Genomic DNA, 13,680 nt, shown 5'->3' with positions numbered 1-13,680 from the left:
TATTTGTAGAAGGAATAGATATAAGGAATGATAAATTTACAGGACATCTATTCAAAATATTAAGGATGTAAAAGAACAAATATAGATTATTTGACAAACACAAACCTGGAAAGAAATACTACAGGAACAACCACAACTTGGTATCCACTAAGGACACCAGCCGCAAGACTTGAATAAGCTTTCAGAAGAATAGCACATGAAAGTTGGGCATTTCTTTCACCGTAATGTAAGGTAGCAGTGTCTTCAATGACTTTTTGAGCCTGAGATGGGTTTGCATGATTCAGAATGACAGCACAAGCAACTGCAAATGCTCTCTTTAAAGAACTACTTTTCTCCTCAAGAACAGCATGATAAGTGAGTTTTAACAAACTTCCGGTAAAAGCTTTGATATCAGAAGCTACTTGCTCAACCAACAATGTAATGAAGCTTGCAACACCCACCCTGCAGGAACAGGACAATATGTTATAGAATACAATCCAAGAACACTCCTTAGTTTGTCACAGCACTATTCACTTCATTTACAGAAGATGGAAAAAAACAGAAGAGCATAAAAGCATTAGAAATTTATCAGATGCAAACAGCATGTGTACAATGCCAAGCAAAGATTAAATTTGTATGAAATATTTAATTATTTGGTGTAATTATAAGATAGATTAATGACAGACATGTCGAAGTCACTCCATTTGCAACATGGTCTTCATCTACCACTCTCATGTTAGATCAGACCCAATTTGCAATTGAGACTCCTAGTAGGATACCAACACAATCCAACAGAAATCTCAAACACAGAAAACAAATTAAATCTTGCAAGGGTGCTGGAGCAAAGTATAGTTGCCTTGTATATGTTTTCTAATCCTTTGTGCTAGAATTAATGAATTGACATAAGAGTGTATTAATGTAACTCCGAGAACTGAACATATTTCACCAGTACATCATCTGGGCATTCAACTTATCACTATCAAAAAGAAAGGTCCCATCAAACATGAGGGGGTGGCATAATTATTTCTACATAGAAAAAAGAAAATATATGTACAATGAACAATAGAGGAATCATTATTGACTCAGCATGGCAGTCACCACACGAACTTTCTCATCTCTGATAACCTAGTATAAAATGAGATTCAAAACCTTGGATAGGGTTAATAGAACTAAGGTTTAAAATCTCAACCCGTACCAATGTTTCGGTCCCGGATCAGAACGACACGATTTCGGTATCGTATCGTGTCATACCAATATAGTTTCAATATTTTTTAAATATAAATATAAATGTATATTAATATTTGATTATTAAAGATGTTTATATTTTGAGATGTTGAATTTATATTTTTAATAATTTCTCATAAGATAATGCCTATTAAATTTTTATAAAAAATATTTAAAAATAAGTAATTATTAAAATTCAAAACTAAATTTAAAATTATAAAAATAATTATAAAATTATTTGAAAATTTTAAATTATTTTTTTATGTATTTGTAAATTTTTAATTTTAAAAATTTTATTTGAAATGTTTAAGAATTATATATATATATTTAGATTATTTTAAATTTGTGTTTAATTTTAAAATTATTTAAAATATTTATTAAAATTTTAAATTATTTAAAAATTTGAAATATTTTTTAATATTTTATAATTATTATTAATAATAGTTTATTTATAAAAAATAGATATTTAAAAAATTAATTAAATCAAAAAGACTAAAAAAAATCACGGTCCCTCCAGCGCAATATCTACGAAGGATTTTAGGAATATATAATATTTTATTAGAATTTTCTAGAGTTTAAAATTAATTTTTATATATTTTAATGGAATAATTTAATTAGGATTCAAAATTTTTTTGATTATTTATTTAAATTAGAGATAATTAGATTACTAAAAAAATTAATAACATAACTAAATAAATAAATAATATATTTATTATATATTTTTAAAATTAAAATAAAATAAAATAAAATATTTAATTAATTAAATAATTTTATTAGGATTTAATTAAGTCTCTTTGAATTATCCCCATCCACCCTAGAAATTGTTTTAATTAAAAAAACCGATCGAACGCATCTGCGACACCTCCAATGCGACAGCGGGGGTCGCGCAGCCCCACCTGTGTGGCCGCGAGCATCGCGACGCCCTTCTTGCACAATCACTGGTGTCGCGACGCCCTTCCTATGCGGCCGCAAGCATCGTGACACCCCTCTGTGTGGTTGTGGGTGTCGCGACGCCCTTCCTACACGGTCGCAGGCCTTGCGACGCCCCTTCGACGCGGTCGCGGGCCTTACGACGCCCCTTCGGTGCGCCCGTGGGCATCGCAACGCCCCCGCGGCTATAGCGGGACTGGTGCCTGGTTCGTACCGGTGTCAGTCGGTGGGCGGAACGAAATGTTTCGATCGGCTCAGCACGAGATCTCAAACCCTGAATAGAACAACATAAATCTGCAGTATTAGATAGTGCTAGTAGAAAAAAGGTACCATCGGTATGTTAAGGACATAAATGCACAAATTTGTCTATTTCAGATGGTGAGCCTTCTATTAGTGTTACTTCCTATAGCCCAACACTCTAACCCATAAAGTTTGGCAAGTCGTACAACAACTTTATAAGATCATCCTTCTAGTCTAAGAGAGACAATGATCACACAAGAATCTAGAAGCTCCTCTCATTTCAATCACTCTTATCAGATATACTGAATAGAACAAAAAAAATGAATGGTGAAGTGTATTCCCTCCAGTTTCCTCGCCTCAGCCTCTTTCCAACCTAGTAAGCAATACACTGTTGGATTTTCCCCTCTTTCCTTTGACCTTCTTCTATCCATATTTTCAACCTAAAGAAATGTAACCTAAGTATGACATGTATCTCATGATCTGATTTCTGTTTTGTTTGTTTGTTTACACAAGTGCATTTGCATACATGAGAAAACTAGACACTTCATGAAGAGAGAGACAGACACAAAGAGAATCTTCAAGAAAGTGTCTAGGATCTTATGTAACAGATATGAGGAGAGCAACAATCTCTTTCTATTTGAAGTACTAGTAAAACTCCAACTCCACTCAGAAGACACTATCAGAGTAACATCAACAAATGAAAAACCTTTAAAAAAGCATTGCAGACGAGTACTGTAATCAAAGTGAGTTTAACAAATGAATTCACCAACATGATATTTGATTTGGTTTTGCATTTAAAGATGAAAGATTTGAGGTAAACTTACTTTTGTACGTGTTAATTCACAGTACTACAGTACACCTTTTTGGCTTTTTGGTCATGTCAGCAAGGTTACAAAAGGTTGGTGACATGCTAGAGGCCTCACCTAAGAGTAATAACTGTTTCCTTTTACAAAAAAAAAATACTAAAAATTATTTGTGAACTAAATCTTGGATCTCTTTCTCAGTTTATTATTCCCAAAGATTTTTTTAGTCATTACTATAGAATTGGCAAGATCATTGCCTCATGCAACTGTGCAATGGGTTACTTGTGAATGTCATGCAAAGCATGACGACTTGGATTGATTAGCCATGTGCATCACTTTTCATTTATTCTTACATCTTCCATCAAGAGTGTTAATCTAAAAAACTAAGATCAGCGCATAAAATATGCATATAATAGCAGAAGGTTTCACCAAACATTAAAGAAAACACTTTTTTCTGACCAAAAAACAAAAAGAAGGAATTTCTTCCGTATCTAGCTTGAACTTAATCACTTGCAATTGAATAGTGAGATAACTTTCCTCAGATTATGAAGAACCATAGGAAATAAGAGGTCATAAAGCAATAATTCTGACTATCATGCATAATTTTTCATGACTTAAAGAAACTTAACACGTGACCAAACAAATTAACACAAACAAAAGGCAAACATAATAGTATATGTAAGAAAAGGATACAGTAAGAGAACAAAATTAGTAAAAGTGGAAGTGAAGAACACAAAAACATGAACTTGGTCAAAAATTGCAAGAGCCTACCTGGTATTTAACCCCACTCCTGACCTTATCAGCTGGGCTAGCCGAGGAACCAATAAATCCAATGATTTTGCATCCACAACTTTCAAACATAAGTGGAGGGTTTCCCACATTGGAGAATCTTTAGCAACAGCAATTCTCAAATTGTCAAGTTTTTCAGTTTGGATTCCAACATTTGCTGCATGCATCTGGTAAATGAATAGAAAAGAAAAACATTGTAGTCTTGCAAACAGAACATATATTAACCAATTATATTTCCTAAACCTGACATTTCAAACTGACAAAAAGAATCCACACTTTTTAACAAGGTCAAACCTCAACATAGTTGAGCCTTTGGTCTTCTAAGCTTGATAAACATTCCAGCATGCAAGATACAAGATCCGGTAAATGAGGGCGAATTGCGATTCCAGCATTCTGCAGTAGAAAATGTTAAAGAAAACAACTTTAAGGTTAGAAGTTAATGATGAATTATTATAGATGAGGAGTGCATGCATCATGTAGTAATTCAATAAAAAGAATCTCCATGTCTTTTTGCTCTCTAACTTAAAATAATGTGGGACTAAACCTGCAATGTAACTTTTTGGATCTGTAGTACTAGTGGGATCTTTCACTTTTTCTTAGGAAAAATCATTTCAAAATATATAATACACAGCTTCTTAGTGAATAAAGATGTTCATGAACACAAATATCTGCAATGTAACTTTTTGGATCTGTAGTACTAGTGGGATCTTTCACTTTTTCTTAGGAAAAATCATTTCAAAAGATATAATACACAGCTTCTTAGTGAATAAAGATGTTCATGAACACAAATATCTGGAAGTAGAAATTCTTTTTGACATTATTTCTGTATATATGTTAAATATTGCTTACCTTTGCCAATTTCATGACCATCGCTATGGATGCCTTTTGTATACTCGAAACTTTACTTACAATGCCCTCAGCTATTAACAATGGCAAAACAATATTCATAGTTTCACTCGCATCTGAGGCTGAAGTAAGCGAAATGTCACACATCCTAGTGGTTAATGAAGTCACAGCACGACACAAACTGTCACCAGAATTCCGTACAGTTTCTTTTATGTCATCCATTGCACGGAATGCTATAGTCCATATGCTTTTTAAATGTCTAGATACCTGTATAACAGGATAGAAACAATATAAGAAAAACAAAAGTGACAAGGTATTATGATTTCATTTACACAAGTAGTGCAAGACAAACTGAAATTATTGGAGATACAATATAAAAGGTTTTCTACAAGGCTATCTTCAGATTGCTAAATGCTGCGATTTTTACTTCATGGCTATCCTCAGATTACTAACTGTTAGATCTTTTTGCACCTCAAACTAAATAATTAGCATTTCAAGATATATGACCCTAACCTCACTGAATTTACGACCCTGAATAAGGTCAGCAAGTGCATAACAAGAAGCTTCACGTGAACGCCAAAGTCTTGATCCAGATTGTGCCAACAAATCATCCACAATATAGTCAAAATGTTCATCAATAGTTTTCTTTGAATCTGCAACAATAGATTTCCAAATATGTCCCATGGCATCCTACTCACATAAAATTTCACAGTTAAGAAAGCATAAACCAACACAAAAAAGAATACGAGGGACATATCTACTATTTACAGCAGGAAAAACATATAATACATGCAACTGTATAGTTGGGCATAGGTTAATGATCATGTCCGGAAGCTGAGAAGAGTGGACCGCCGATGACGTGGTGCCGGTGTTGACCGTGAGGAGACTTCGAGCTAAAAACCAAGAGGAGGGGGTGAGCTGTCCCCGCTACCGGAAGAATCTACAAACAGATCGGGCTTGCCCCGGCCTTGCACTCTAACACTCGAGGCCGGTCCCAAAAGTGTGTAAGGATCCAGCTAAATGGTAGAGAGATGAAATGCGCGAAGGATAAGCTTGGGAAACGTACCCTGGCCCGGGGGCGCCCTCTGGTAGATCGGTGAGCTGGTCGCAACCACTCCCGTTATTTTCTAGCGATGTCTTGTATGAAGAAGGTGAATAGTGTAGGAGAATAAATGGTAAAATAAGTGCATACAGTAAGGAGTCTCTCTCCTCCTTTTTCTCCACCCTCATGCCTGTGGGGGGAGACTTTTTTCATAAGAGGGTCATGTCAAGACAAAAGATGTCAGAGAGTCACGATACCCTTGTCTAGGTGTCAAAAGGTCCCGCCCAGACAAAGAGGTCAGAGGTTATGTTACCTCTGTCTAAGTGTCAGTAGATGAGACAAAAAGAGGGGTGATGGACCCAGCAATCTAATGGGCTTTCAATGGGTCGGCTTGGCTCTGGAATAGTGTCGGGCGGCCCTGGTCTGGGTGGCCTTGGTTTCGCCTAGACTGGCGGCCCTGGTTTGGGCGGTCCTAGTCTAAGGGGGCATGGTCAGGCCCGCCCAGACCAAGGCCGCCCAAATCAAGATCGCCCAAACCAAGGCCACCCGACACTATTCCAGAGTCGAGTCGACCCATTGAAAGCCCATTAGACTGCTAGGTCCATCGCCCCTCTTTTTGTCTCATCTACTGACACTTAGACAGAAGTAACATAACCTCTGACCTCTTTGTCTGGACAAGACCTTTTGACACCTAGACAAGGGTATCATGACTCTCTGACATCTTTTGTCTTGACATGACCCTCTTATAAAAAAAACCTCCCTCCGCAGGCAGGAGGGTGGAGAAAAAGGGGAAAAAGGAGGAGAGAGGAGAGAGATTCCTTACTGCATACACTTATTTTATCATTTATTCTCCTGCACTATTCATCTTCTTCATACAGGACATAACCGGAAACTAACGGGAGCGGTTGCGACCAACGTTACGACCAGCTCACCGATCTACCAGAAGACGCCTCCTGCGCCAGGGTACATTTCGCAAGCTTATCCTTCGTGCATTTTATCTCTCTACCATTTAGCTGGATCCTTACACACTTTTGGGGGGAAAGCTCGGTCTGTTTGCAGATTCTTCCGGCAGCGAAGACAGCTCACCCCCTCCTCCTGGTTTTTAGCTCTAAGTCTCCTCACGGACAACACTGGCACCACGTCACTAGCAGTCCACTCTTCTCAGCTTCCGGACGGGGTCAGTTAACAAAAATGGTCTTCATTCCATGATTAGAAATGCAATATAAGCATTTGAGACAGCAAAATGACTATAGTAAAACAATTGCATAGGGATCACACACACATGCGTATAGCAAGAACACTTATGTAGACTGTTCATGAAAGGCAGTAAGACTTTACCTGGACATTCTTATCTGGGTCATATTGGTACCTCACAAGCCTAGGAATCAAAGTGCGTAGATATGGCTGAAGAGCATCTCCAGCCTGCTTCGCAATTTTTGAAAATCCAAATGCTGCACCTCTCTTAGAATTGAGGGAAGCTTGATAGTTAGCCAGATCCATGAACTTGTAAATCAAGTCAGGTTGGCCCATCTCATTGGCTAGACTGCAAAGTTCTTTATAAGTGCTTAATTTTCCTCCACTGAGAGTATCACCAATTGCCCCTTCTTGAAAAACTTCAGAATCATCCATCAGCTATAAGAGAAAATAAATTTACTCAGTCAATAATAATAACTGAGTAGATCACAGAAAGACAACCAGATTTAAAAGGAATACCTTGATAGCTCTTTTCCTCTTCCCTGTGCCAGTTAATGTACTTACAAGAGCATTTACAAGACTCTCTTTCATTGAAGGATCACCAAGTTCGTACACAATGCTCATACCTTGGGATGCCAGCTCCTGTGTGAGATCATTCTGTTCACCAAGAAGGTGCGAAAAGGCTTCCTGGAAATTTAAAATAAAAACAATGAAAAAATAGAAGAAAACCTTCAAATAGTTTTCATTACCACTCCCTGCACCCACTTTGGTTGTCCACCCACAAGCAAGAAAAAGGGACAAAATTGCATGCTATTTCAGTAATATTGTGGGAACAAAATTTAACCACAGGACACAGTATATTTTCAAGCCATCATGCTATTTAGATACCTTAAGACAAGAATATCCAATTTACATGTATATGTCTAATCAAGAAAGGTATCAAGCATGTCATGTGTGAGCATAACTTATTATCAAGTGACATAAATACCCCTAGAGTTCCTGCTGGAGTGTGATCATAACTTATTATCAAGTGACATAAATAAGTTTACAGGTCCTGCTACTCCTGCAGAAAGTTGGGCTTTTGATTCGAGGAGTACAAAAGAACAAACAAAGAGGGGAAACAAGGAGGAAGGAAAATATAAATTGCAGAAAGTTTTCTGCCTATGCTTACCTTCAAAAAACACATCCTCATCTTTTTATATTGGTAATGTGGGATGAAACTCGTGATAGCAAACAACATAAGATGAAATCCAATAATGTTGTATCACATGAATACTGACAATAAGAAATACTTCAAGGTGATCTTTAATGAAAGAAGCAAACCTGAATTTCAGGAAGGATATGTTGAATTTTTGGATGATGCCCACAATACATTAAGAGTGAGACCAACCATACAGTACCAGCACATCGTTCTTCCTTTCTGGTACTGTATAAGAGAACATCAAAAAGTTTTCGTATTATCACTTCTTGGGCCCTTATCTGTGACTCAATATTTATGTCATTCTCAAGAGAGAGTCTGGGAGTTTTAGATGCACATATGCCAGCAGTAAGATAGCTGGAGACTTTAGACAGGGAATTGTAATTTGATTTTAGTATCATGTCCACAGTGACAGGAACACCGCCCCATATAAATGATAGAGCCTCCCCAGAAGCAAAAAGGATCTCCTCCACCTTAACATTCCAAAATATATAATCGGAGTAAAGAAATCAACCAATTTAGGCTATGCATACAATAAAAATATAAGAAAATAGACAAATAATTTTATACCTTCGACCGACAAAGACTAAAAATGAGATCAAGAGCACATTGTATTTGCTCAAAGGAGGTTTCCTTTAGTGAAATATGGCCCAATGAAATCAGAATCCTTTGAATGGATTTAATATCATCTCCAGAAAGTAGTTTATTTAGCTTTCCTTGCAAAACAGTTAGAATTCCAGCTGCAAGAAGTTCATAAGAAAGCTGAGGAAAGTTGAGCTTGGTTTTCGTGGTAAGTTGTTGAAGAATTTTCTATCCAATATCCCTCCATAAATATAATAGAAAATCTAAAAGCTTACCTTGCCAATATGAAGATAATGTACATCGAAGACCAATATGGCCAAGCGCTTCCATTGCAACAGAGGCCAGTTCTGAATTCTCATTCTCAACGACATGTACAAGAGTATCAATAACAACCTTAAGATGCGCCTCTGGTATCTGAATGAATGCAAGTCATCAGCATATTAGCCACTAAAATGTTGTCAGAAACTAAGGGCTTGTTCATTTGGACAAATAACTGAAGGATGGATGAGTGGATGGATGGATCCATATATTCATACATTCAGCTGGGGAGATGGATCACTCAGGAGGGATAAGTCGAAGGAAAAAGATTATAATTTATCCTTCTTTTTGCCACTTCCAAATTGAAGAGAGGGAGGGGTAAGGGAAGAATGGATGATAACAATTAGTTAATTACAAGCCTAACCTATAGTCTTTATAAGCATATTAATCATATCTTAATTGTTTCTTTGTGGGTTACCTCACATGCCACTACCACAAATTTATAAAGAGTTTCCTCATGCACCATCACTCAGGCACTAACATCGTTTCTACATCTATAACACTAGCATCAACTGCCACCCTCAATGTCAAAATTTGTCATCAGTGCAGTTGCACCGATGTCCACTTTTCAATAAAAAATATTAATTACATTGGTTAATTGTAAATAATCATTTTAAAAAAATCAATCAACTATAAATTTATATTAAGAATTTTAAAAGATTGTTTAATAATATTTGTAAAATATGGTTCTAGTTATTGAAGTAAATTTTCATATCATTAGGTTATTGACTTTTCATCTGATTACCACGGTATCATATTACTATCTATATTTAACAAAATATGCCATTTATTTAGTGTTCATCAAGTTGATTCTTCATTAAAAATTTTGAATAGTATAGTGCCATGGTAATCTATAAATTAAATTGTTTTTGTTAAGTTGATTGGCAATTGAAGTTGATCAATAGTTAATTGAAGACAAAACAATCCTCATACATCCGCTCATTTATACATCCCTCCCTCCCCATCAATCCTTCAATTTATTGTTATTTCAACTGAACAAGCCCTCAGAGATCATCAGTAAGGAAACAAAGAAATCATACAGAATTACAAAGTACAGAAAAAAAATTGATAGGCATCTAAAAGCCAAGAAAATAGAGTTTGGATGTTAGTTTGACTAATAAAACAAATGGAATGGGAAAAGGAGAAAGAAGATAGCCATTTTCTTCAGTTTGCTTCATAAGTGTAATGAAAAACTTAATAAAGTCACTGAAAATAAGAACAATGAGTAGCCAGATACAGTTCGAAAGATACTTGCTTTTGGTGGTTCTTTTATGCATTCAGCTGCCATATATCCTAGAGCACACAATGCCCCATGACGATTTTCAAATCTGATAGCATTCAATGCACAGTTAAACTTGAATACAAGCTAATTCACTCAAACAGATAAACCAAGCTATTGTCAAAAACCTTGATGTGTGGGTGCTGCCACCAATAGAGTCTGAAATTTCAGATAATACTGTGGACACAATTGGAGATGGCAAAGCAGAACAAGCAATTCCGAGTAAGCGTGATGCAGATTCACGAGTATCAGTATCAATGTGGCTCAGTAAAGGCTTTAACCAAGACAGGCGTTCAGCGTAATGAGTTGCTACTAACTGTAAAGGGCAAAAACACAATTAATGAGCTAAAAGAAATTAAAGGGCAGCCAAAATTAATTGAAAGACAATACTAACCTCTGGTAGATAAGCACCAATTTCAACTAACGCCTTGCTGGCAGTAGCATGAAGCTCAACAGATCCTTCAAATGCCATAGCATGCTCTAAAATTGAGAAGAGGGTAAAAATTTCTGAATGGGATACAACTGTCTCAATGTTGATCTTGGATGACTCAAAATCTGCCTTAAAACACTTCATCAGAAATTTAACCATGGCGACATATGTTTTAGATGGGAACAGAAGCATTCGTTCTCCTATCTCAGAAGAATTTAATAACTTTGGCTGCTGATTGCATATGTAATGAAGCATATTTGTAAGATCAGGATACTTCAGGTCAGCATTTACTTCAGATGTCTGTTCTTGATCTTCCATAAGTTGCAGTCCTTCAAGTGCCATTTCCCTAGTAACAATAATGAAATGGGGAGGGAAACATCAACCGACACAGAAAATGAATTTAAGAAAAATTCTGAGTCTAGAAAAAGGTTTTTGTGGATGCAATTGAAATAGGCCAAGGAGATATAATATATGCAGTGAATATTGAATCAATTAGAGTTGAACGGTGCAAGGAATAGAGGAAGATTAAAAAAAACTTCAGTTGACAAAATAGAAAGAAAAAAAAAACTAAGAAAGCTGAATATTATTAGCACATACCCTTGCATGGAAGTCAATCGACAAAACAGATGTATCCTACCACAAATAATTGAGATTAATACAAGATTGATGGTGATTTTGATGGTTGTAGTGATCATATATGGATCTTGTCCCCAAATTTAATTTTATGCAGAGCCATATTACTAGTAATAAAAAGGTTCTTAAAATAACTATTTATTACATTAAATAGAGTTTTCTTTGATGTCCCACTATTCTTACTCCAATAGTACTCAATCCAATTTATTTAATTAAAAATCAATTAGTTACCTTTGAACATGTTTATACCAGTTTAATCTATTGTTCTCATTTTATCAACCATTTCCATCTGATTGCAATGGGATAGTAGTATTTTTTTAATTTTTAGCCTCACAAATCCGTTTTCACATGCTCATTTCTCTTACACCTACATGTTCCATATAAGTCAATGAAATCTTGACAAAATGGTATGATGTATAATGCAGAATTTTATTTATTGAAGTCAATTGTGCTACAGTTCAAATAGCCTAAGTAAATGAAAAGGGAAACACAAGAAACATTGAGGTCGAATGTGGAACTTTACGTAGTTTCCAGATAATCAAATTAGATAGGAGACAAACCAAGATTGCCTGTATCTGCTAAAACTATCTAAGCATTTTGCTAGCAGAGAGGTACTGAACCATGGCTCTGAATATTTCCAGTCAGTAGGTTAGGCAAACAAAAATTGCTCCTAACTTGGTAAAACCTGTGGAGTGTTATAAAAGAAGAATGACACAGAATTCGGTCACAAAAGCCAATAAATGTGTGATATCTCAGTTCAGTCTCATATAGTGAGTTGTTGATTTGCAAAGGAGGTTTGAAAGTTTAGATAGGTTAGTTATTGTGAACTTGAGCATATGCATTTTGAGTGGTCTTTAGGCCTAACAAGTTAATGTATCGATTCACTCATCTATTTGACTCATGACAATTGATATATGAGTAGACCTAATTCTAGGTATGATAAGGCATTGAAAAGGATTAGCTATGTGATGACAGGGCAACCATTGAGCCTCATGTGCTACTAATAAACAATTTTGAACTATGAGTTGGAGTAAGTGTTCATAGTAACAGCAGGCAATAAGTGGAGAAGACTGTGATACCAAAATTCAGTTGCACATGATGTGTTGTAGGCCAATAGAGGGAATTTATAAACTTCGACAAGCTAGCAACTGCTAACTTGGGCTAAGCATTTTGGGCCAGGGCCAATGGTTGGAACTAACAGGTCAGAATAACTCATCTATGCGAGTAGTGATAAGATGGGCTAGGTTATCAAGTTTAAAAGGGTTGCTTGGAAGCATATAGGAAGAATGTGGGTTACATATAAGAGAGAAAAATCAAAGATTCTAAAAAAATCATTGCTCAATATTGGATTTCTTATCAGACTCGAGAATTTCTACAAAGGACCAGAATGGATCAACATGATACATACTATTTGTTTCGATTATGGTTTATAGATCTCAACAGTTGCAGGTTGGCTTTGATGGATGGAGAAAAAAAGGAAATCACCTAAATAAAAAACAACAAAGTAAACTTACACAAACATCAGAAAAGGCAAGGTAATGATGAGAAAAATGTAACCTTATGTCCATCTTTGAGTCTGCAGCTCCAAGAATGCAAATGTAACGGCTAGGACAATGACTTGTATCAAATAAAGAGGTAGCCCACCTTATTGCACAAAACCGCACATCACTTTGTGCCTTGCAAAATTAGGAAAAAATGTCAATTATCCACAACCAAAACATATTCTAAATTAGGAAAAAATGTCAATTATCCACAGCCAAAAGAAATTCTAAAATCAATGCTCAACACAACATTTATGTGTGGTTGGTGTGGCAGTGATTATAGAATTTATTAAATTTCAACCTGAACCTTCATCAAGCAGCAAATCAAGAATATTAGGTAATATTCATGAAATATGGAGCAACAAACTCCATTTGTTCTTATGGGGCATTTATGTCCCTAATTTTGTTCATTCGATTTGAATAAAATATTATATAATAATGCAAAAGCTTTTTTATGCTCTAATTTTTTCCAACAGCTGTCCTACATGCAATTCTCATCCAAACATGACTACTGGAAATAGTTTGTCAATAAGTCTTGCTATTAGACAACACTTGTATTAGAAAACAAATATTAAACAAGTACAATAGTGCTTGCAGATGCTGAACTACAATAAGCAAGCCGTAAAAGTGAGACTCAATAATACCAGAGGTT

The 13,680-nt window shown here is 35.8% G+C and overlaps 1 protein-coding gene across 2 annotated transcripts in view; it reads right to left on the bottom strand.

Annotated features, from left to right (window-relative positions):
• Positions 1–13,680, bottom strand: part of LOC121990806 (proteasome adapter and scaffold protein ECM29-like) — a 51,173-nt gene that overhangs the window by 21,322 nt on the left and 16,171 nt on the right. For both annotated transcript variants that reach the window (XM_042544874.1, XM_042544880.1), the window contains 14 exons: positions 13,045–13,163; positions 10,819–11,200; positions 10,553–10,740; positions 10,401–10,473; positions 9,103–9,241; positions 8,816–8,985; positions 8,371–8,718; positions 7,567–7,734; positions 7,192–7,485; positions 5,325–5,501; positions 4,815–5,078; positions 4,260–4,358; positions 3,948–4,132; positions 106–441 (listed from right to left, as the gene is read on the bottom strand). In XM_042544874.1, coding sequence (XP_042400808.1) covers positions 106–441; positions 3,948–4,132; positions 4,260–4,358; positions 4,815–5,078; positions 5,325–5,501; positions 7,192–7,485; positions 7,567–7,734; positions 8,371–8,718; positions 8,816–8,985; positions 9,103–9,241; positions 10,401–10,473; positions 10,553–10,740; positions 10,819–11,200; positions 13,045–13,163 — 2,942 coding nt within the window. The remainder of the gene's footprint in view (positions 1–105; positions 442–3,947; positions 4,133–4,259; positions 4,359–4,814; positions 5,079–5,324; positions 5,502–7,191; positions 7,486–7,566; positions 7,735–8,370; positions 8,719–8,815; positions 8,986–9,102; positions 9,242–10,400; positions 10,474–10,552; positions 10,741–10,818; positions 11,201–13,044; positions 13,164–13,680) is intronic.

This window comes from Zingiber officinale, chromosome 1B (genome assembly GCF_018446385.1).
Source record: "Zingiber officinale cultivar Zhangliang chromosome 1B, Zo_v1.1, whole genome shotgun sequence".
Lineage (NCBI taxonomy): Eukaryota > Viridiplantae > Streptophyta > Magnoliopsida > Zingiberales > Zingiberaceae > Zingiber > Zingiber officinale.
The sequence above is the reverse complement of the archived record's forward strand: the minus strand, read 5'-3'. Positions and strand labels throughout refer to the sequence as shown.